This window comes from Sceloporus undulatus, chromosome 1, assembly GCF_019175285.1.
Source record: "Sceloporus undulatus isolate JIND9_A2432 ecotype Alabama chromosome 1, SceUnd_v1.1, whole genome shotgun sequence".
NCBI lineage: Eukaryota > Metazoa > Chordata > Lepidosauria > Squamata > Phrynosomatidae > Sceloporus > Sceloporus undulatus.
Window position 1 is genome coordinate 264,114,631 of NC_056522.1, and position 21,695 is coordinate 264,136,325.

Below are 21,695 nucleotides of genomic sequence, written 5' to 3' on the forward strand. Positions count from 1 at the left end.
AAAGAGAATCATTAAGATATTCTTCTAGAAGTCTGTTATAATGATAGTAACAGGTGGTGTTTACTCATGCTGGGTTAAAGCATGCTTGTATGTCTGAATAAAGGTTTTGCAAAAATGTTTAATTAGGACTCTGTCTTCTAAATGCTGTGTAATAATGGTCAGCTGCATGCTAGTAGTTGGTAGTTTTGTGTGCGAACTGTTGAGGAAGGCTCGGACTACATTATCTCCCTATCTCCCTTCCCATATGTTAGGATTCCCAGCACTCTGCTGCAAATATTTATTTATTTAAAGTGTTTGCTTGTATTGACTCCCAGCCCAGAAAGATTCCCACAGGATGAAGAAAAATACTAATTAATATACAATGCTAGCAACATATTAACACTCTTTAAACCACCCCCAAAACAGTAAAAAACAATCCTATAATCAAGTTTGAAACAGTTAAAGGAAATTTTCAAAACGACCGTTTAACACACAGCAGATGGATGGTTAAGTTTTTTTTTTTTAACTTAGAATAAAACTTTCTTAAACTCTCTGTTAAGCCTCAGGTTGCTTTTGGCTATATGGCAAACACAGAGGTTCTTTTCTTATCCAGAGCAAGGGAAGGGAAAAGTAGTTTTACTTTGGGTTGCTCATATCAACTTTCCTCTAGGAAAGGCAGAGAAAGTGGCATATGGGTAGAAGCAGGGAGCTCCTGTTGGCCAGCCTTCTCTTCTTTGCCCAAGGGCTTATGACAGAGGGAAAGGTATGACACAGTTTTCCCAGCTGTAACAGTACAGGGACATCTTGAGAATTTCAGTGGTCTCTGCCTATGAAAAGAGCAGTTAACTTGGCACAGGGAAGGGACAACCTGGATCTCAAGGGAAGTTACTTTTCTGTTGCTAATGGAGTTGAAATTTTATTACCTGTCTTTTATTGCCCTTTGTCCCTGGTCCCCACATGGCCAAGAAGAAGAGTGGCCTCTGCCTGCACTGAGACCCCCCCCCCCAGAACAACAATTATAAGAGAAAAAACATCTAATACAATATGTAGGCATGTGATTCTACCATCATCGTTTTTCTTTTCCTGTATGATTTTTAAATATCTATAGCTTGATGAAGAAGCCAGTGGAGTTTCAAAAGGTTGCACAATGTATTTTGTGCCAATAAAGGTATCATACATCGACCAATAAAGTTATCACTCATTGTTTGAATTTTGTTATCACTACAATGTAAAGGATATATCAGTTAATTAAGGTACATGTTGTGGGATAATATATTGATGGAAAACTTTCTGAAGGTAAAAGAATAAAATTGTATACCTGCCCTTTCACAGCTGTGTTTTTCCTATCCACCTCAGAGGTGATATAAATTTCCTTTTGATTTTTCAGGTGTGAGAAAAAGTTGAATGAAATCCTTCCATCAATGCAGTCTGGACGGTCTGGGTTAAGTTTAAGAAAACAGTTGCATCAGATCCTACTAAACTATTGGCTGTAAAGACTAAATAGCATTAAGGTGTGCACATATAGGTGTATGAAGGAAACCTCTTTTATAGGTATCAACTCTCCAAACAATTCTTCCCGACATTACCATAAGTAACACTTGCTACAGAAAGTTTAGAAAGTAGCAGCTATTTTGCCAGTCAACTCAGCAGCTCGTCAATCCAAGTAACATCTATAACAGGGGTGTGGAAAGTGTGGCTGCTGGGGCCCTAATTTTTGACCCTCAAAGCCCCTTATCTGCAAAGCTCCCACATCCCTCCAGTTACATAAATCAATCAAGTTTTTAGCCAAAACATGCTAAGACATTCAAACACTCAAACTGCAAAAAAGTGTGATGATTTAGGTTCCTTTGCTCTTCCTCCAGAAAGCACCCCCCCCCCCAATATTTTAGCTGGATCCTGGAAGAGATATGACATCCAATTCCAGTCTCACCAGGAACAACACTGTGGTCAGGGAGAGCCTCCTTTGCATTGCCCAACCTTATTTACTGTTCCCTAAAGGCACTTGAATTAAAAAAACAGTTATGAGCAATACAAGTATTACAAATAAAATGGCTGAACAAGAATTTTTCCCTTACCATCAAACCAGAAATTTAGGAAATAGTTCCTTGAAAAACAATTGATGCTTCAGTGCACAAAAATCTCACACCTCAAGCTGAGCAGACAAGCAATTTTTGCTGAGTCTGCTACAGTCCCTTTATAGCATACTGAGGCACTCTTTGTTTCAGATACAGTGCTCCCTGTGCAGGACCAAAGGATTTTCCCTCCCCAAGCACTCTTGCATCAGGTGATTTGAGATCACAAGATCTGCATCCACTTCAGTGGCATAACCAAGCAAGCGCTATTGCACTTTACCTGCATCAATGCTGATGCCTCGTTCAAAAGCTGCAAAGAACTGCTCTCCTTCAAGCATCTCCACTATATCAGATGGCTCAGGGCCCCGGTATCTGTCTTGCAGCTTTTTCAAAACAGGATCAACCTATGAGAAGTTCCAAAAGGATTACTCACAATGCCAGTTCATCTTGTTACTCCTTACCCACCTTCAGAAAGAGGCTCCAGGCTTCCAAGAGAGAGAATTATTATTCTAAAGGGCCTGCTAATATTCAAAGAAAGCAATCTACCTGTTCTCCTTCTGTAGCTATAACTGTAGGGGTTTCAGATAACTAATGCCATACCCAACACCTAAACTGGTCTAGCTATCTCAGCTTCATCACCACCATTCAACTCTCTCTCTTTTTTTCTTATATGCACACACTTACAGCAACTTGTCAACTTTATCAGTTGATATTTCATCCCCTCTACCATACTTGCTGCTGTCAATTATGCTAAAATGAAGTATTGGTTCATAGATACATTCCTGATCACTTCCAAAACTGATTACAAGTGGCATCCAGGAACAAAATGTACACAAGCTGTGCTCTCTCTCTCTCTCTCTCTCTCTCTCTCTCTCTCTCTCTCTAACACACACACACACCCAATCAAGATAGCAAATATTTCACCTTGTGCTTTGGGACACACTGCAGTAAGACTTGTTCTGGATCCTTTTTCCTTTGTAGAGCAATGAAGTTCACCTGGTACATGCGCAGCCTTTTGTAGACCTTTTTGGCAATGCCACCGATATAGGATTTGGTGGTGCACCATAACCAGTACCTAGAAAAAAGAATAGCATTTTGCAAAGTAATTGTAAGGGTTCTTTGAAAACATCACAGCTATAAGTGTATAACCTCTGTTCCTGAATGTCAAGTATAGGGGGGCATGAACAGTCCTTTATGCCAAAAGGGAAAAAAAATACTAAAAGAGCAAAATACAAGACTTCCCCATCTCAACCTAGGCAATCATGTTTACCAAAATCAGCAGAAATTAAGTATTAATAATGTAGGAAAATAAACAATAAGAAATCTAATCCTTGAATACACATGCAAATAGTTATGATCTTTGCACAAGATGCAACTAATAAAGAGCACTGATTGTTGCTACTTAGATGCAAGTACTAAGAGCCACAATTGAAGTCTCAAAATTAATATGATGTGGAGAAATGAGCACATCTATGGTGGCTCGCAATGAAATGAATGTGTGCTTCACCCTGAACAACAGGTGCAACTCAATCCATATTTTTATTGTGACACAAATAACAGGGTAAACTGGATTGGAGTGCCTAATGGTGCAGCACACACAGAGCTATTTTACCACAAACATAAACTAGCCCACAGTTGATCCCGCTTTACTCTACATGTGCTAATCTGACTGAATCAGACTTGCAGGTAACAATGGAATCTGGTATATTTAAGAAAGAGAAATAAGAGATTAACATCCTTCACTGAATATTGTAGCCTATATATATATATATCTTATGCTCCCAATATGCATGGAAATGAAATTAGTAACAACAGAATTAGATTGTAGTCTTAGGCCTAGCTCACAAACTGGTGATCCTCACTGTGCAATGGAGGGCCAGTTAAGACAAAAGACTACCAAACAGGCATCAGCCCCTTGTTATGAGAGGAAGTATTGACTTCTCTGCAGAAGAAGACTGGCCAAATAAATGATTAAGAATCTGGAAGAGTTCCTCTGCGAAGAAAGGCTACCATATTTTGAGGTGTTAAGCCTGAAAATAGGTACATAGGAAGAGACATAATAGAGTTATAAAATATATAGATCATGTAGAGAAAGTATATGGGGAATGGAAGGAAAATCCCCCTTCCGCTTTCTCCACACCATTCATAAATTTATATACCGGTAACTCTATTATATCTTTCCTTACTGTAAGAATAGAATTAGGGGGAGAGGGTCACTCACTCACTGAATGATAGGGAATTCTCAAGGATTAACAGGAAATATTTCTCCACAGAGCCCACTGTTAAACTCACCCACAGTTCACTGCCACAAGATACAGTGATGGCTGCCAGCACTGTATAAATGCATGGAGGATGGGACCATCATTGGCTACTAATCAGGATGGATGGATATTACTTCCACTGTATCAGCTCCAGGTTACTATTGCTTGTCCTGCTAGTGGACTTCCCATAACCAACTGGTTGGGTATTTTGTGAACGGGCTACTGTACTAAATAGACCTTTAGTTTGATCCATCAGGGAACCTTTTTTGTTGTTAACAACAGGATGAACTGGATATTGGTTCATGCAGTTATCTGTGCTACACCATGAAATATGTGTGCTGAAGGGGCAAGGCTAGAGCTAGAAACTTTCATAACAAGATCACATGCCCAGTAGATGTGTGAATCAGAGGAAGCTCAATCCTGTAAGTACTGCTGAAGATGGATCATGCTCTCAAGGATCAACTCACCAGGAGAAATGTGTGACTTCAAACAAAGCATAAAGATGGGTGAACTCCAGTACCACTTGATCTGTGATATCATCCCAGTTCTGAACATTCCAGTCCCCGTGCAACAGATGGACCCTGGAACGATCCAGGGTTAGACCTGAGAGCAAAAGAGACGATGCTGTTATCTGCCAACTTTGAGGATGAACTCTTTCCAGTTCATAATTGCATCAGGGTGGGTGATGTTTTTGTCCCAGTATATTATTAATAGGATATGTGAAATTTAGGAAAGACAGGGGTAGTTTGACCAAATGTAAACACCATGATTAGTCTGCAAGTCAAAGCTGTACTGCACCTACTTGCACAATGCTCAACCTTAAGGACTTAACTCAAATCTCCTCCTAAATTCACATGATTACTCAAACATGCATTTGTACTCTATGACTCAAACATGCATTTAACTGTACTGATATGTTGTCCAGTTAATTGTTCTGTAAAATTCAGATGCCACAACACACAAAATGATTCTATCACACCATATTTTGTTTGTTCAGCTCCCTAAACAAACTGACCTGTAACCCCTGGTGGCAGTGGGAGCTGAATTTTAACTGGCTGGAGGAAGTCCACTGTGGAATTCTGGGAAAGGAAGAGCAGGGGGCTAGCAACAGTTTCAGAGTCTTCTGTGATCTCTTGGATCTCTTCTGCTGAGACAGGCAACACCTGAAAATAAAGAAGAAGTTGAGGGAGAAAGGATGGACCTTTCGTGTCTCTCCTTCCCACAGCAGCCATCTATCCCATGCAAAGCTGATCCTGAGTGGCAAATGACTCATTAGACTCGGAAACTGACATAATGTGATATGGTAAAAAATGGTAATGAGGAAAGGTCTCTGGATTCCAGCCAATGTTCTTAATATTTTGATCCCGAAAAGAGACACTTATTGATTCAGAAGTAGAGTCCAGGTTGCTGTTCTTTTAATTCCCTAATTAAAAAAAAAAATCAGTACCCACCACGATTACAGTATCCCAAATAACATAACAATGGAACAACTCTGATGGAACTTATTTTATACTTTTAAAACTATATTACAAGTTTGTATATACATTACAGAAATCCCCAAACTTGGTATCATATGGCAATACAACATAATAAATTGCTGTTCAAGAGTCTTCAAAAAAGTCTTTCACATACAAAGTTGTGTGGAAGGAATCCTATGTAGCCTAGAAAACACGCTAAGACGGCAATCTGAAGTTATTCAACCATTTTGCAGTTCTTCTTCAGTCCTTATTTGCAAACTAATTCTCTTAAGGCTGCATCTGCACTGCAGAAATAATCCAGTTTAACATCACTTTAACTGCCATGGCTCAATGTTATGAAATTATGGGAACTGTAGTTTGTTGTGGTTCCAAAATTCTCTGACAGAGAAGGCTAAAAAACGATGGTTCCCAGGATTCCATAGTACTGAGCCATGGCAGTTAAAATGGTGTCAAGTTGGATTATTTCTGAAGTATGGATGCAGTCTTTGTTAACTAAGGCCCTGTACAGATGGGCCCCAAAGGATGCCCTCGTCACGTGTGAGGGGCGCCCCGTCCACACTCCCCTCACACGTGACAAGGGTGTCCTCACTGCGCGGCGCCGAATAGACAGTGTGCATAGTGATGATGTCACTGCTGCGCAGCCTCCAGATGGAGCCGCGCAGTAGCGATGCAAAAAGGAGCCACTTTTTAGCAGTCCTTTTTTGCATAGCCACACCGCGCTATTTGGTTGCTGCAGCGTGGCTACGCAGCGAAGACAGGCGGCTCCTGGCCACCTATTCCTGGCACTCTGTACAATACCATATCTAAGTATAATATCATATCTCCTTAATGGTTGAATAATTCCGGAGCAGCAACCAAATACTGTTCCAAATGGAAATGCCAGATGTGAAATTCTACATGTGGAAAACTTCTGAAGAGGATCAGGCCCAGCAATTACTTTTTATCTCATACTCTTAAACCAGAGTTAAGTGCTGGAAGACGTGGAACAGCATTAAGATTTACAAGCCAGTCCTGTGGGCTCACTAGGGCAAGGACTTTGATTCATGACTCTACAGGTCAAAGAGCAGGTCAGGACATTTTTTCAGGACATGTCTTTTGACTTTACAATTTTAAAGCACACATGACTGTGACCTGAACAGACTTTAACTGTATCTCCAGCCTTCCAGCCTAAGAAAATTATTTTGTCAGGCTATTGGGTTTCTGGGATGCTATTTTCTTTTTCACTATGGCTCTCATACCTGGAGCTTCACTGTCCTAGTCTCCTCAGTCACTCCAGGAGGAAAGGTCACTTTGATGTTGGGATCCACTGTTGAGAAAAGCAGGGCCCCCTCCTGAGGAACTCTGCATTCATTCTCCACAAGGCGAGAGACAACCACAAACCAGGAGAAGTGAGGAACACTGCAGCAGGCCAAACGCTTCTGTTAGAGGGTGTAGGAGAGTGAACAAACCCTTTCTAAGTTGTGATAACACTTTAAGCATACAAAGGAATCCAGTTTGCTTACTTTTTGGCACTGTCGGTGAGAGGTGCTCTTATCAAAGACAGCATGCCAATAATGAGTTACAGGAATAGGCTCCAGCAAACTCATGCCCTGCAGATCAGTTGAATGGATCATAACATCAGCATCCCCAGGCAACAATCATCTCCGTCCTGTTTCTTTTTATTCCCCACTTTTCCTCTAAGCTGAACCCCCGCACGTCATAACTTTTCCTTAGAGGGGGGTTGCACTAGTCTTCTGATCATATTGGTGGCCCTTTTATACACCTTTTCCAATTCTACAACATCATTTCTGAAGCATAGTGATCAAAAACAAGAATGACTTTTTGGGACTCCAAGAACCTACCAGTCAGCATCGTCACAATCACACACACACACACACACACACACACACACAACCCTTTCCATACTCTATTAAGAAATATACATAATATTCCAAGTGTAACCAGACTACCCAGACTGGCAGAGATTTTTAGTTATTTTCCTAATAATTGCTAACATGGAATTTTCTTTTTTCTACAGCAACCAAACATAACTGATACAATGCTTCTAGGCTTACTTTCCCTTTGTGTTTCACTCTAGTTCTTAGTTCACTCCACTTTTCTCCACTAAAGGTTCGAATTATGATCTCACGGTCATTCAGGCTCTGAGGGGAAGCATAGGGTATCCAGACCTGCACCTCCTAGAACATGAAACAGAACAGATGGTTTTCACAAATTAACCAGCGAGAAGAAACCCCTACCAGTATTCCATGGTATATGGAGGAAGAGAAAGACTTCAAAGCCACACTGCTGTCATAGAAGTCTTGGGGAGTAAGCTAACATTGTTAACTGTGCTTACTGCATTTTCCACTGTACCTTCTAAGAGGCACCAGAAAAGCCATGATGAAAAAGGAAGGACAATTACACGGCAGCTTACACCATCAAGAGCAAGTAGAGTAAAAGAGCTAAGGAGTGTCACAGAAATACCATAGTTGGTTTTCATAAGATCAAGGGATGAATGGTATGTGTGCGTGTGTGTGCTTTTAAACATGATGACATTTTATTTTGCTCATTTCATAATCTATTTTGTTACTCACCTCACCTAAAGGAGGGGGCATACATTTAAATAAATGAATAACACATAATGGCCAAGTGTAATTTTTGGAACTACTTATTATTGTCTAATATTCTTATTGATTATACTTGCAAATGGGAATCCACTTCCTTTTTTTTCACAACCAGACTGTATGTGTGTGAAAAAAGGATACATATTCTGCACATGCTTATGAACCCTCTCCCCTGACTCTAAGCATTTTGCACATGCTCATGAACACTGCTCTGCTTCTCAACCCCAGCATTATAAATAGGCCTGGAGCTTTGAGTTCTGATGAAATTTACATCAAACCTCAGTTGTGACAGAGCAAATGGTTATTGTCAGAGGAACCCAGCCAGTCTCATGTCTCCCACAAAAGGCAAGCTGTGAAACTTGCACCACTACCAACTTTAGTTGGCCAGTCTAATTTTCTTTCCATACTTGCATTCAAGTTGCAAGACTTTTGGGGCTGTTCTAGTTTGAACCCCTTTCCGATTTCATGAGCTCCTACCTTCTGAAAGTGAATCCCATGAGGCTGCAGTTCCAGGATTTTGCTCAGCAGGATATCATGGTGCTTTAGCTTCACCCATTGAGGATCAGGAAAGCATTTTTGGAAATGGATAGTTACCAAAGTAGTGGTGGCACCTTGGGGAAATGAAAGTTGGATGCCGCAAACCAGGGAAACTCTGCAGCCATCAGGAGTCACTGTAAAGCTTAGACGACACAAAAAGAAGCAGCAATGCTTTTGTAACACCACAACTCTATTTTTTCCAAAGTTTTTACTTGAGTTGGAAGACTTGAAAAATAAAAAAGAGTCAGAATTCTACATTAAGTAATTCAGTTTTCTCCAAAGGTACTGACTCAAAAGTTGAACAGATTCTAGCTTCCACAGATCCCCAGCCCCGCTTCTCAAGTAATCCTAGCTTTGGTAACTCTCCTATATGGATTCTCAACACAGGAACAGATAATACACACTGGGGAAACTAATTAAAACTAGGTTCATCCTTGCCATTTACACCTCCCTATTCTTCTCTTGTAGGCTTCAAGTCTGAAAGCTTCCCTCAGCACAATGCCATCTGCTGCCTTTCTCCACTTTACCTAGTAGACTGTGAATAGGTAGTAGCACTGGTCAGTGTGTAAATGTTACTTTTTTGCTACAGCTCTCAGATTCCTGTGGCCATGCTGGCTGAGGTTTCTGTCAATAGCAGCTGATGGCCTTCATGTCAGTGCCATTGTGACTTTGTTCTGGGTTCTAGTCTGAAGTTTAAAGGAGCTTTTCAGGGTGTTGAATTCTATGCTCAAAATATGTTCAGTGCTTTAGATAGGTCCTTTAAATTTCAGACTCAGACCTGCTGGATTCACTGTCCTACTGCCTTGGAAGCCTCCAGACACCAAATTACTGTATGTAATTTGAAAAGGTAACATGGTGAGATGCTGGCGCTAGTGTTCCAAGGCCTACAGCAGCAATGATGATGCTCCAAGTGAAGCCAAGATTGCTATCATGGTGGCTTCTGAACCACTACAAAAGCCAGTTGACAAGCCAGAACATCAATACTCTCAACAGTTTGGGTGGCTGTCCCTGTGCTCCAAAGCCCAGAAATATTCAATAGGACAGCCAAACTGTAAGGGTCCATGTTGGGCCCAGCCCTGCAGCTGGGACACCTCCTGAGGATGACATCTGGTGGTGCCAGACTAACTCTCTTGCATGAGCTTTGCCCTTGAAACCGCAGCACTTTTTCTCTTTTGAAATGAGGCTTGACTTGTTTGCAATATCATGGTAGTAATTATTTCAGTATATCAACTGAGGATGCCACCTCCTGATTATTGCTTGCTTAAAGAAGAAATCCAGATGCAATGTCGCTTTTATACGAAAGGCAATTCAGTAGGACATGTTGGCATGATCAGTAAAACAGATGAAGATATTGGCTGAAAGAACTATATGAAATACCTATCCTCATCATCTTCAAGAAACAGTCTTCGCAGTTCTTCCGAGGTCGAGTTCTCTATAATGAAGAAAAAAAGCCTATTAGATCACATCAATATATGTACCTAAAAAGTCATTCCTGCTTCTTTATATGCCTTAGGCTACATCTGCACAGCAGAAATAATCCAGTTTGACACTGCTTTAACTGTCATGGGTCAATGCTATGGAATTCTGGGATTGTAATTTGTTATGGCACCAGAGCTCTCTGATAGAGAAGGCTACATGTCTGATAAACTACAATTCCCAGAATTCCATAGCATTGAGCCATAGCAGTTAAAATGGTGTCGAATTGGATTATTTCTGCAGCTTGGATGCAGCCTTAGTTTTGCAGCGCAGGCTGATCCCAAGGTAGTATTTCATCTATGGAGGAATGATCAACCAAATCTCCTACAATATCCATCAAAGTTTTGTAATGACTATATGAGAATTTTTAATAATAATAATAATAATAATAATAGCACCAGCACCACCACACTTAGCTATCAGTGATTTTTAGTTTATAATAATGATAGTGAATACATAAAGCAAATGGGTCCACTTCCTTCAAAGACACCCAAAACAACAAGATCTTAAGAAATTAAATTGGTTGAACTAAAAAGCGCAGACTCACCATGGCCAGTGTCCTTGCTGACTTTGTGACCCTGGAAATTATAGTTCAAAACCCAATGTTTTCGATTAAGGGAGAAACATGCAGTAAGTCTTCAAACAGGCTGCATTCCTACAACTATGTGTTTTGGATTTAAAGCATGTCTATCTCAGCATCCTTCTCTTATCCTTACCTACAATGCTTTGCTTTCAGCAGTGCCGAGTACTTTAAGGTGAATCTGAAGGCTGTGGAAGAGAGCCTTCTAAGATACAGATTTCACACAGGGACTTTTCACTAGTGGCCTCCTCACTGTGGAGCACCATCCCCAGAAACTCCTGCTCAGCACTTACTTTTTAATCAACACAGGGAAAACACATTCTCATTTTCCTAGGTCTTTTATAATAGTTTAGTCCAATTTTTTAAAAAAGTGTAATCTCTGCCTTATGCTGTATTTTTAGCATAGCTAAATTATTTGTTTGGCTTTCTATATTTAACTGTGATTATTGCTACAATATTTTTAATGCCTAGAGATGTCTTTGAAATTATTGTTTGTTTAGATATTTTAATTTATCTGCTTTATTGATTTCCTATTTTACTGGAGCAGTGATTTTTTAAATTCATTTTATCTTGTATAATCCTCAGAGAAATATAACAGTGACCTGTAAAGGGATTTTTTTTTAAAAAAACATCCATCAGTGATTTTTCCATTCACTCCTTTATACTGTAAACTCTTTAGAAAGAAGAGAGTTTGAAAAAGTTACTTTTTGGACTACATTTCTCCCCAGAAATGGCTACTGGCCATGCTGACTTGGGAATTCTGGAGATGCAGTCCAAAATGATAATTCTTCTAAGCTATGAAAAAGTCTGGACAAAACAGAACCTCATCCCCTGCAAGCCAAACATTAGATCACTCAGCAACTTCTGACTCTCATTATAGGTGAAAAACAGCTGTTCAACAGACAGAACAAGCAGAATAAAAGCAATTACCTGGTTGCGGAGGCACCTCGGGTTCCCCTAATGGGTTACCACGGAGATGCACATAGGGCAAGCTCTGGATCTCTTGAGGGATGGTACGCAGCCTATTATTTTGCAGATCAAGCCTGGACAAGTTGGGAAGGTGGGCAAGGGATGCAGGAACTGTCACCAAGAGATTGCTGTGAAGATGCAGCTGCCGCAGAGATTGCAAATTGGCTGCAAGTCAGAACAGGATTTTTAAAAAAGAGAGAGATCAACTTTTTCTTGGGAAGAGTGTGTGTAACATACAAATGCATAAATTTATCTCATATCTATTCACAAGTACCAAATCCCTTTTTAAAAAAGAATAGTGCTTTGATGGTCTGTGGCCATCAATCACACGCAAAAGCAATACTTGATCTTTTATACATTACAATCATACTGTATTTTCTTTATTTGACTTCTACAGTTAACCACCATGAATACCATTTTTTTACAGAAACGTGTGATAATAATAAATGTGTATCATACACACACACACACACACACACACACACACACACTGAGATGTGTTGCTGGAGAAGAGTGTTGAGGATTCCATGAACAGCCAAAAAGACAAACAAATGGGTCCTAGAGCAGATCAAACCAGAAACATCCCTGGAAGCCAAGATGACAAAACTTAGGCTATTGTAGTTCTGAGATATCATGAGAAGGCATGACTCACTGGAAAAAAACAATAATGCTAAATAAGGTGAAGGAAAGTAGAAAGGGATGAAGCTCACATGCTAAATGGGTGGACTCTATTAAGGAGGTCACAGGTATGAATGTACAGGAACTAAGAGTAGTGGAGGACAGGGTGTCCTGGAAATGTTTCATCCACAGGGTTGCCATGGATCAAGATTGACTCGAAGACAACAATAACAATAAATCACATATACTGCACTTACTATAGAGAAATGGTTATACTATCCAAAAGGAGTGCATATGAGGGACATAGCAATTTATTAACCAAGGAGGAAATCAGGCTTACTCTTCCTTTGTATTTAGGATCATAATTGATACCACCATCCTCTTCCAAAAAAAAAAAAGTGGGGTATTTTCCTTTAGCCTTTGGAACTTTATATTCCACAGACAAAAAAGCTTAATTTTGGCTGCATTATTAAGATCCAGTGACTGTAGAGTGTATTTTCGCTTATTTAGGCTTATTTACAGGTACTGTAGATGGGCATTATACAGAAACTCTAAAGAACTATGCACAAACAGACTCTGTTCTGTGGGCATGTTTTGCAGGCATAAGTTCACTAACAGATCAAAAGAGGTCCAGTACATATAAGCAGTATCGCTGTTTATTGTCTTTACAATGAAAATGCAACATGATTGTATAGATTGTACAGAAATCAGTTGGTGGTAGTAGCACACCAGCCATAAAGCATGGTGAACATATCATGGGTGTGGTTAGTTTACTTGACCATTTAAAAGGTCCTAGAGGAAAGAGGAAACACTAGAGAAATTTGTGGTCCAAGAACCCTGCAGGAAAATATTCTTGCTATTCCACTGGTAGCTCACTAAGTTGTCACTGTTAAGCTTTAAGAAAGGGAAACCTTGTCAAAAGTGGAAAATTGGTCTAGACTGGTAAAAAGTTACAAAATGTATAGATGTACAGGAATGGAAAACACCAAATTACAAATATGGTAATATTTTTGGTTTGTTTAAAATTATGTAGAAAACTGTTTTTCATTTTGATAATCTAATAATTTATATTATAATATATCAGTATAACTTGAAAAGTAAGGAAGATTTGTTTTAAACATGTAGTTTTTACTGTTAGAGGTAGAGTTTTAAATGTAAGGAGTATGTCTTGTTAGATTATATGTTTTGTATTGTTTTAATTGTGTTATGTATGTAATGATTGTGTTTTATAATAAATAAAGAATAAAAAAAGAAAAGAAAGGGAAGCCTTGGTTCAGTATCCCTCTTTGAACACTGGTTGTTTTCTACCTCAGTAAATTTGGAAGGGGAATAACAGAGAGAAGTGTAATGAAACTGAGAATGAAACTAAGTTAATACAATTTAGTAGATAGATGACCTACCCATACTTTAGTCAAGATAGATACAGGCAGCTGGATGCTGGCATCCTTCCTATCGTGTTCTCTATTCCTTATAATACAATCCCTCCTCAGTCTTTATTTATACAGGTAGAGACATACAACTTTCACCCTTCCATTGATCCCACCCTGAAATGTACCAGTAGGAAAAAAAACCCACTGTATTTTGCATGCTGTCACTTTCAGAGCTTGGAAACATTACTTTTTTGGACCACAACACCCCAAATTCCCTTGTCAGGAAGGCCACTAGCCATTTTGTCTAGGTGGCTCTAAGAACTTTGGTCCAAAGAAGTAATGTTTCCAAGCTCAGCTCATTATTTTAAAGTACTTGAGAAATGGGGCAACACTGTCCATCTCTCCATTTGACATGCTGTGGGAAGAACTCCCAGCTCTTGGGCCAAGATAAAGTGAGGAACATCTGGTGGAGAATGCTGGTCAGAAGCACCCACAGGTTTGTCTTGTACCCACATTCACTCACAGGCATTTTAAGATGTTGGTTACACACAGTGTGCTGACCACCTGAGGCCTGTTTGTGCATGCTACTCTAGTAGCATGCACAATTTTTTGTGGTGACCACTCAAAAGTAGAACTCATTCCTGTTTGAGGTTCACCAGAACTGCACCATTGGCTTTTCAACGAGCGCCATGCAAACCATTCTTTTTAAGTAGGGCTGTGGATTACAGACAGAATGGAACCTAATTTTTAAATACTAGAACAAATCTACTAAAATGTGTTGGTCCTTGGACCACTGCCAGTCCATGAGTCATTGACTACTGGTCTGCAACAAGTTTCCAGGAAAGCAAGAAACGGTTGTAGCCAATAGGCACAAATACTGTGCTGGTCTCTGGCACATTGTGGAAATGAACTACCAGTCCCCACACCAAATTTAAGAAGCACTGATGTGATGTAGACATTGTGAGTCTTAAAATGTTTGTAATGCAAGAGTCGAATTTTAAAATTGGTATTTTAAAACATGTTGAAAACATCTGTTATTAAGTTCAAATGAATAAACAAACATCATATTATGTAAGTAATCCTATCTTAATTCAGCAAGACTTACTTCCTAGAGAGAGCACAAAGAATTGCAGCTGTATAGAACAATCTTAAGCATGTATTCAAGACGGCAGCTTTGTTTTAAATTGAAAGTTACAGCAAGAGACAAACAAAAAGGAAAATATACAATAATGCAGTATAAGCACTTCCATAATCTAACTAAGGCGCGTTACAGACCGCCTGAAATCGGCGGTCTGCCAGCACCGCCGGTTGCTGCGTCCAGGAACCGCAGTGGTCAAACCGCATGGTTCCTGGATGCAGCAAAAAGAAGCCTGAAAATGGCGCTTCTTTTTGTGCCCCAGAAGTGGCGCCGTGAGTCGCTAGTTGTGCACTTGCGGCGTCACTTCTGCCGTGTGACATGCGGACGCTATGCGTCCGCTACGTCAAGATGGCAGCACCCGTGTAGAATGGGCGCTGCCATTTTGTATGCGCTCTGTGCGTACTAGGGTTAGAAAGGGGCGCCCGGAAGGGACACCCCTTTCTAACCCTAGTACGCGCAGAGCGTGTACTTTCAGCCCGTATGTAACGGGCCTAAGTCTCCAGCCATAATCAATGCATACTCAAAAAATCTAAGGGGATCAAGTCAGAAAGTATCTTGCGAATTCTAATTATTGAGAAATCTCTAGCTTTTAAAATATAAACACTGAATGAGATTTGATCAATTGTGCTGTAATACTTTACATCAGGGGTAGGCAACCTTTTTGAGCCGGGGGCCGGGTTGCTGTCCCTCAGACAACTGGGGGGCCGAAGCCAAAAAATAAATAATTAATTTTTTTTAAAAAAATTTAAATATATAAATAAACCAGGACAAATGTAGGACAAAATTTTCAAATGGAAGACACTTTTTTTTAAAAAATGGAGGACACGCGAAAAAAATTGTTGATTTTTTTTTTAAAATGTAAATATAAATGCATGTTTCTGAGGCTTCTATAGACAATTGCCCCCAAAGGCCCCGGCGGCAATCGGTGGCAGGACCGGGCCGGGGGCCGGTCCCAAGGCCTTGCCGGGCCGCATCCGGCCCGCGGGCCGCAGGTTGCCTACCCCTGCTTTACATTATTTAATATTATGAATAAGGATACCTCCTGATCATCCTTCTCCCCTTGATTCATTGCAGAGACGTATGTTGATCACCACACTTTATCTAGAATTGCAGTTTCAGTTTTATAATTTATCCACATCAGCTGCAGCTCAAGAACAAGGGAGGCATTTACTCCACTTCTGTTACTAATGAATATCTTACCAAGAGAGTTGGGGATTTCAGTTAACAGATTCCCTGAGAGATCCAGCTCTGTACAATTCTGAAGATTCCCAATCTCTTCTGGAAGTGATTCCAGCATGTTTGTTGAAAGGTCTAGGGTTTGCAGAGCTGCCAGCTCCCCAATACTTTGTGGCAGACCTCTGAGCTGGTTCTTCATGGCTGAGAAGAAAATCAGCTCAGTAAGTTGGCCAAAGCTTTCCGGTAGCTCCTGCAAGCTGTTGTGACAGATCAAGAGACCCCTGAGGCTGACCAGCTTGGTGACAGAGGAGGGCATTGCAGTAAAGCTGTTGAAGCTGAGATCAAGGTGGGCAAGTTGGGTTAACTCTCCAAGCTCTTGCGGCAAGGAGGACAGCAGTCCTCTCTGGCAAGCTCCAGTTTCATCCCTGGTGTGTCCACCTGTCAAAGAGGGCAAATGCAGTTAAGAAGGGAGGGGAATTTTCACTACAAGGATGCTCCCAAATGTAATTGGATTGAAATGTATTTCCTATAAAACAAAATGGAAGACTAACCAGCATATAGCATAGAGAGCTAAAGGATATTGCAGAGCTCAGAAAAGTTACTTTTTTGGACTACAACTCTCCAAATCCCTCAGTAAGTTTTTCAAGCTTAAAAGAATCTGACACCACTATGATTAGTAGATGTCCAAGACCACTTTTTGCTTTCTGGCTCAGTCTTATTTCAGAATTAAAGCAGTAGTTAATCTCCTACATCCAAGCGTGGTGAGCTTGAGTTTATTAGACTTGAAACCTCCCATGTGTCCTGACCAGTATAGCCCATGATGAGAGATGATGGGAACTTCAGTCCAACAACATCTGGAGATATACACTTTCCCTATGCCTGACCTATATGAAAGCCAAATAAGGCAGAACATAGCCACAGAGCCACCAGATGTTAACTAAGAAGCCAAAGTTGCACAAAACAGCTAATTTTAAAAAATCACATTCATTGTGAACAGGTTAATCAGCACATGCATTAAAACTCTGTAATAATGTATATGGTTGGCTGTATATAAATAATTATACATTTTACAAAAACATCAGGCATAGGTTTCTAAAATATCCATTCTTAAAAATAGTATCACATCACCATCTCCACTTTACTCTGAACAGAGGGACAAAGTAGCCCCTAAGAGATGAGACAAAGAGTGAAATGTAAGTGGAGATGTGTTCCCCCTTTCCAACACTCTGAGAATAAAAATCAAGACAAAAATATCCCTCCAACACTGCTATGGTATTTAGACCCAGGAGAACAAATATATGGACCACAAATGACAGCCATGCAGTTACCTTTGAGTACAAGAGATTTCAGGCCCTTCAGGGCAGGAATGATGCTGAGAGTGGAAGCAATGAGCTGCTCATTGCAGCTCAGTCTCAGGAATTCCACCTGCTCCACTTCTTCCCTTCGTGTCTCAAACAGCCTGAGGAACAGAAGGCAGCCCTCTGTGTAGACGTCCAAGTTGAGCCTGTTGCCAGCCAAGCAAGAGCTAGCAAGTGCCTCAGCCTCCAAAGTGCCCTCCCTCTGAGGGTCCCCAAGCTCCTGCAGGCTTGCCATCTTCTGGTGTTACATTGCCCTTGGCTGTTCATGTTCTAGCTTGCCAGCCAAACAAGAACTGATGGCACCACAAACAATTATAAGGAGAGGTGAAGGAGAAAGGCAGTCTCTGGAAAGAGAGCAAGGAAAAAAGAGAAACCACATTAAGCATACATTGACCTGAAGAAATTATCTAGACGAAACAAAGGAACAGAGGTTTTATGTAAAGCAGTTAAGGTATCATATATAAATATTGTCAGAATACAGTTACACATCCTCAGTTGTGTGTGTCTGTGTTGTGTGCCTTCAAATCATTTCTGACTTTTGGTGACCCTAAGGCAAACTTATTATGGGATTTTCCTGGCAGATTTGTTCAGAGGAGGCCTTCCCCTGAGGCTGAGAGACTGTGACTTGTGCAAGGTTACCCAGTGGGTTACGTGGCTGAGCTGGGAACTGAACCTGGTCTCCAGAGTTGCAGTCCAGTGCTCAAGCCACTACACCATGCTGGCTCAATTGGGAGTACTTAGACAGCACAATATGGCAGAGGGTTGAACTATGAATGAAAAAATAAAATGTGAAATTAATTCTGGCTGAACCAATTATATTTTGAGGTTCTGCGTCTACTACTTCAAATGCCAGATCCCCATTCTTACCGAGTAACACCAGGCCTTCCATTAATGTAGCTCTCTTTTACAGATGAGCATGTATCTGATACGATTTCAGCACTACTGACCATGCTATCCTCCTTGGCCATCTGTTTGGGATGAGACTTCAAGGCACTGTTTTATGGTGTCCCTGGTTCTTCCTGAAGGGGTGAGTTCAGAAGGTAATGCTAGCGGACTCTTGCTCATTGTTGGGGCCACTGACATATGGTATCTCTTAGGGCTTCATCTTCTCATACAAGCTATTTTGTACACATAGGGACTGGTAGAGGTGTGGTTATGCTGTTAAGTTTAACAAAATGAATCATCATTCAGAAAACATGGAGGAACCAGGGCTGGATGCAGAAATAATCCAGTTCAATATCACTTTAACTGCAATTTCCAGGATTGCATAGCACTGAGCCACAGAAGTTAAATCGGTGTCAAACTGGTTTATTTCTGCAGATACAACCTAATTGTCAAGAAATAGGAATTCACCCTTGCTGGATGAGGTCACATTTCCTTTGAAGACTCACATTCACTGTGTACCCATGGCTCAGTGCTATGGAATTCTGGGATTTGTAGTTTTATGACCCATTTAGCCTTTTCTGTTCGAGAGCTCTGGGTTAGGCCAGAATCTAGATGCCTCGATTTTGGCAGAAGCTAGAACTACATTTGTACTGTTAAGGCTGGCACACCAATTGTTCTTGTCCCAAGAGATGATGGATTTGGCCACAATAAGGAATATCTCTGTTACATCTTTATCAAAAACCATTTAGTTCTTCAGCCAGAGAATTATTTTTATTTATTTGATTTATATCTACCAGTTCTTTCATTGTGGAATTTAAGAAGATGAACACATGGTTCCTAACTGTTTCCCATCTGGGCACTAACCATGACCACACTCAAGGACCTGCCAAATATTAATTGGTGGTACATACCCAAGAATGGTTTTTAAGAGGATACAGGGCAGTAGCCAAACACAGGGATCACACTTGTCAATTTTTGCAGCTAATAAAAGATTAAACTAAACTGGCCTAACAACAAAGGTGAGCAGGATACTGAGGAATCTGGAAACCAAGCCGTTTTTTTAAAAAAGCAAAAAAGCTGAGGAACCTGGTTATGTTTAATGTGAAGAGGGAAAGGTGTAGGAATAGCCATACAGTATTCAAATATTTATATATTAAAATGTTAATATCCACACCTCTATAATTAGACCCCAGGGTGGCTTGTTGTTGTTGTGTGTGTTTCTGACTTATTTTTGTAGTCATTTATCCTTTAGACTATTTTAGAATATTACACTAGACATTTTTTCTAGTGTAACACATCCAGTTTTATGTGACAAAATATTCTAAAGGGTAAATGAGTACAAAAATAAGTAGAAAGTATATATTGATGCTTTGTTAAGCATTTTAATGTAATTTATAAAAATAACATATATTTATTTTTAAAATAATTATGTATAACACTTGTTAATAAATGTATAAACCTTTAATTTTACAGCTCGTGAAGAAGAATTTTACCTGAAATATATCAGTTGAACAAATAAAAAAGCCTATTTTTACAACAGTACAGCTTAACATACATCCCACAAGAACACCGGAATACATCTCCCATTTTCTCAACAGGGTGGCACACAAATAAAATCTTTATGAATTAAATTAGTTTTTAACAATAAAAGTAATTTAAATAGACTACAACATATTGAACAAATTATCAAATTAAGATAGGGGAAAACGGTTAAAGAGTTTGAAACTGTGTGCATAACCATTTCAGAGTGGATCACTTGGCCCCAAAAGCTTTAATGAACAGCCATGTTCTTAGCTGGTGCTTAAATGAAGCCAGATTTGGCACCAATTGGGCAGCTAAGGGGAGGCTGTTCCACAACTGGGGTGCCACAGCTGAGAAGGCCCTCTCCCACACCATCACTTGTGGGATGCGGAGGAGAATTCATCCACAACAAGCCCCAGTCCTCAAACTGTCACATAGGCCTGTTACAGACTGCCAAAATAAAGCTGCTTCGGGTCTCTTTGGAGGTATGCTATTTAAATTATGCATGCATCCTAAGAATCTGGAAGCTGCACCAAAGCTGCACTCTGGTGCTTAGGACTGGAGTGTGGCTTTGGCGCAACCTCCAGACTCTTAGGACCCATGCATCATTTAAATAGCATACCTCCAAAGAGATCCAAAGCAGCTTTATTTTGGCAGTCTGTAACAGGCCATAGATTGAGAGAGGGCCTCCCTTAAGTATCTGAAGGGCTGTTATATAGAAGAGGAAGACTTGGAGGCGCTGATCTCTCCTCCTCCGCCTCTGTCACATTCTCCATCACTTTTTTCGTGGTGTGTGCCTTCAAGTGATTTCAGACTTATGGTGACCCTAAGATTAGGGTTTTCTTGACAGGATTTGTTCAGAGGTTTGCCACTGCCTTCCCCTGAGGCTGAGAGCATGTGACTTGGACAAGGTCACCCAGTGGGGTTTACATGGCTGAGCCAGGATTTGAACCCTGGCCTCCGGAGTCATAGTCCAACACTCAAACCGCTATGCCACACTGTCTCTCTCTTTTACATACTGGCATATGCACAAGAGGAGAGAATGAATGTTTATGTGTGACTCAGAGAGCGAGAGAGAGAGAGAGAGAGAGAAAGAGAGAGAAAATGGGTATGTGTGTGAGTGAAAAAAAGAATGAATGAAATACAAAGAAAGAATGAAATCACTGAGTGTGAACAGGGTGACCAGAAATCCTGCTTTTCCAGGACATGTCCTCCATTTCAACCATCCATCCAGGAGGAATTTGAAAATGTCTTCCATTTTGAGCACAAATAAGAAGCATGAATTTACATTTATATGAATGTTTATAGCTTTTATTTTGACATTTTTCTTGAACGTCCTACATTTTGTGGTGCCTTGTCCTCTTTTGTAGCGGTTAGGACATCTGGTCACCTTGAGTGTGTACATATCTGTGAACACAGGTGCAAGTGAGTGTGCGTTGTGTGAGAGACAATGTGTGTAAAATTTCCATCTTGAGTTAGGCATTGAAATTTGGATCTTTAATCCAAAACACACTGCAGAAATAATCCAGTTTGCGACGGCTTTAAGTGCCCTGACTCAGTGGTAGGGAATCCTGGGAATTGTAGTTTATTGTGGCACCAGAGCTCTCTGATAGAGAAAGCTAAATGTCTCACAAAACTAGAATTCCCAGGATTCCCTAGCATTGAACCAGGGCA

General features: G+C 40.4%; 2 protein-coding genes across 2 annotated transcripts in view; both read right to left on the minus strand.

The window, feature by feature from the left end:
* SLC25A22 (solute carrier family 25 member 22) overlaps nt 1-21,695 on the minus strand; it is a 723,963-nt gene that overhangs the window by 125,937 nt on the left and 576,331 nt on the right. The gene's annotated exons all lie outside the window — the stretch shown is intronic.
* PIDD1 (p53-induced death domain protein 1) overlaps nt 1-21,695 on the minus strand; it is a 30,914-nt gene that overhangs the window by 8,268 nt on the left and 951 nt on the right. Inside the window, exons 2-14 of the mRNA XM_042459262.1 lie at nt 17,586-17,959; nt 16,282-16,695; nt 11,917-12,120; nt 10,308-10,362; nt 8,871-9,072; nt 7,845-7,967; nt 7,029-7,208; nt 5,328-5,475; nt 4,780-4,915; nt 2,976-3,126; nt 2,332-2,455; nt 1,298-1,416; nt 936-968 (exon numbers count right to left, since the gene is read on the minus strand). Of these exons, the coding sequence (XP_042315196.1) occupies nt 936-968; nt 1,298-1,416; nt 2,332-2,455; nt 2,976-3,126; nt 4,780-4,915; nt 5,328-5,475; nt 7,029-7,208; nt 7,845-7,967; nt 8,871-9,072; nt 10,308-10,362; nt 11,917-12,120; nt 16,282-16,695; nt 17,586-17,850 (2,154 nt within the window). The 5' untranslated portion in view covers nt 17,851-17,959. The remainder of the gene's footprint in view (nt 1-935; nt 969-1,297; nt 1,417-2,331; nt 2,456-2,975; nt 3,127-4,779; nt 4,916-5,327; nt 5,476-7,028; nt 7,209-7,844; nt 7,968-8,870; nt 9,073-10,307; nt 10,363-11,916; nt 12,121-16,281; nt 16,696-17,585; nt 17,960-21,695) is intronic.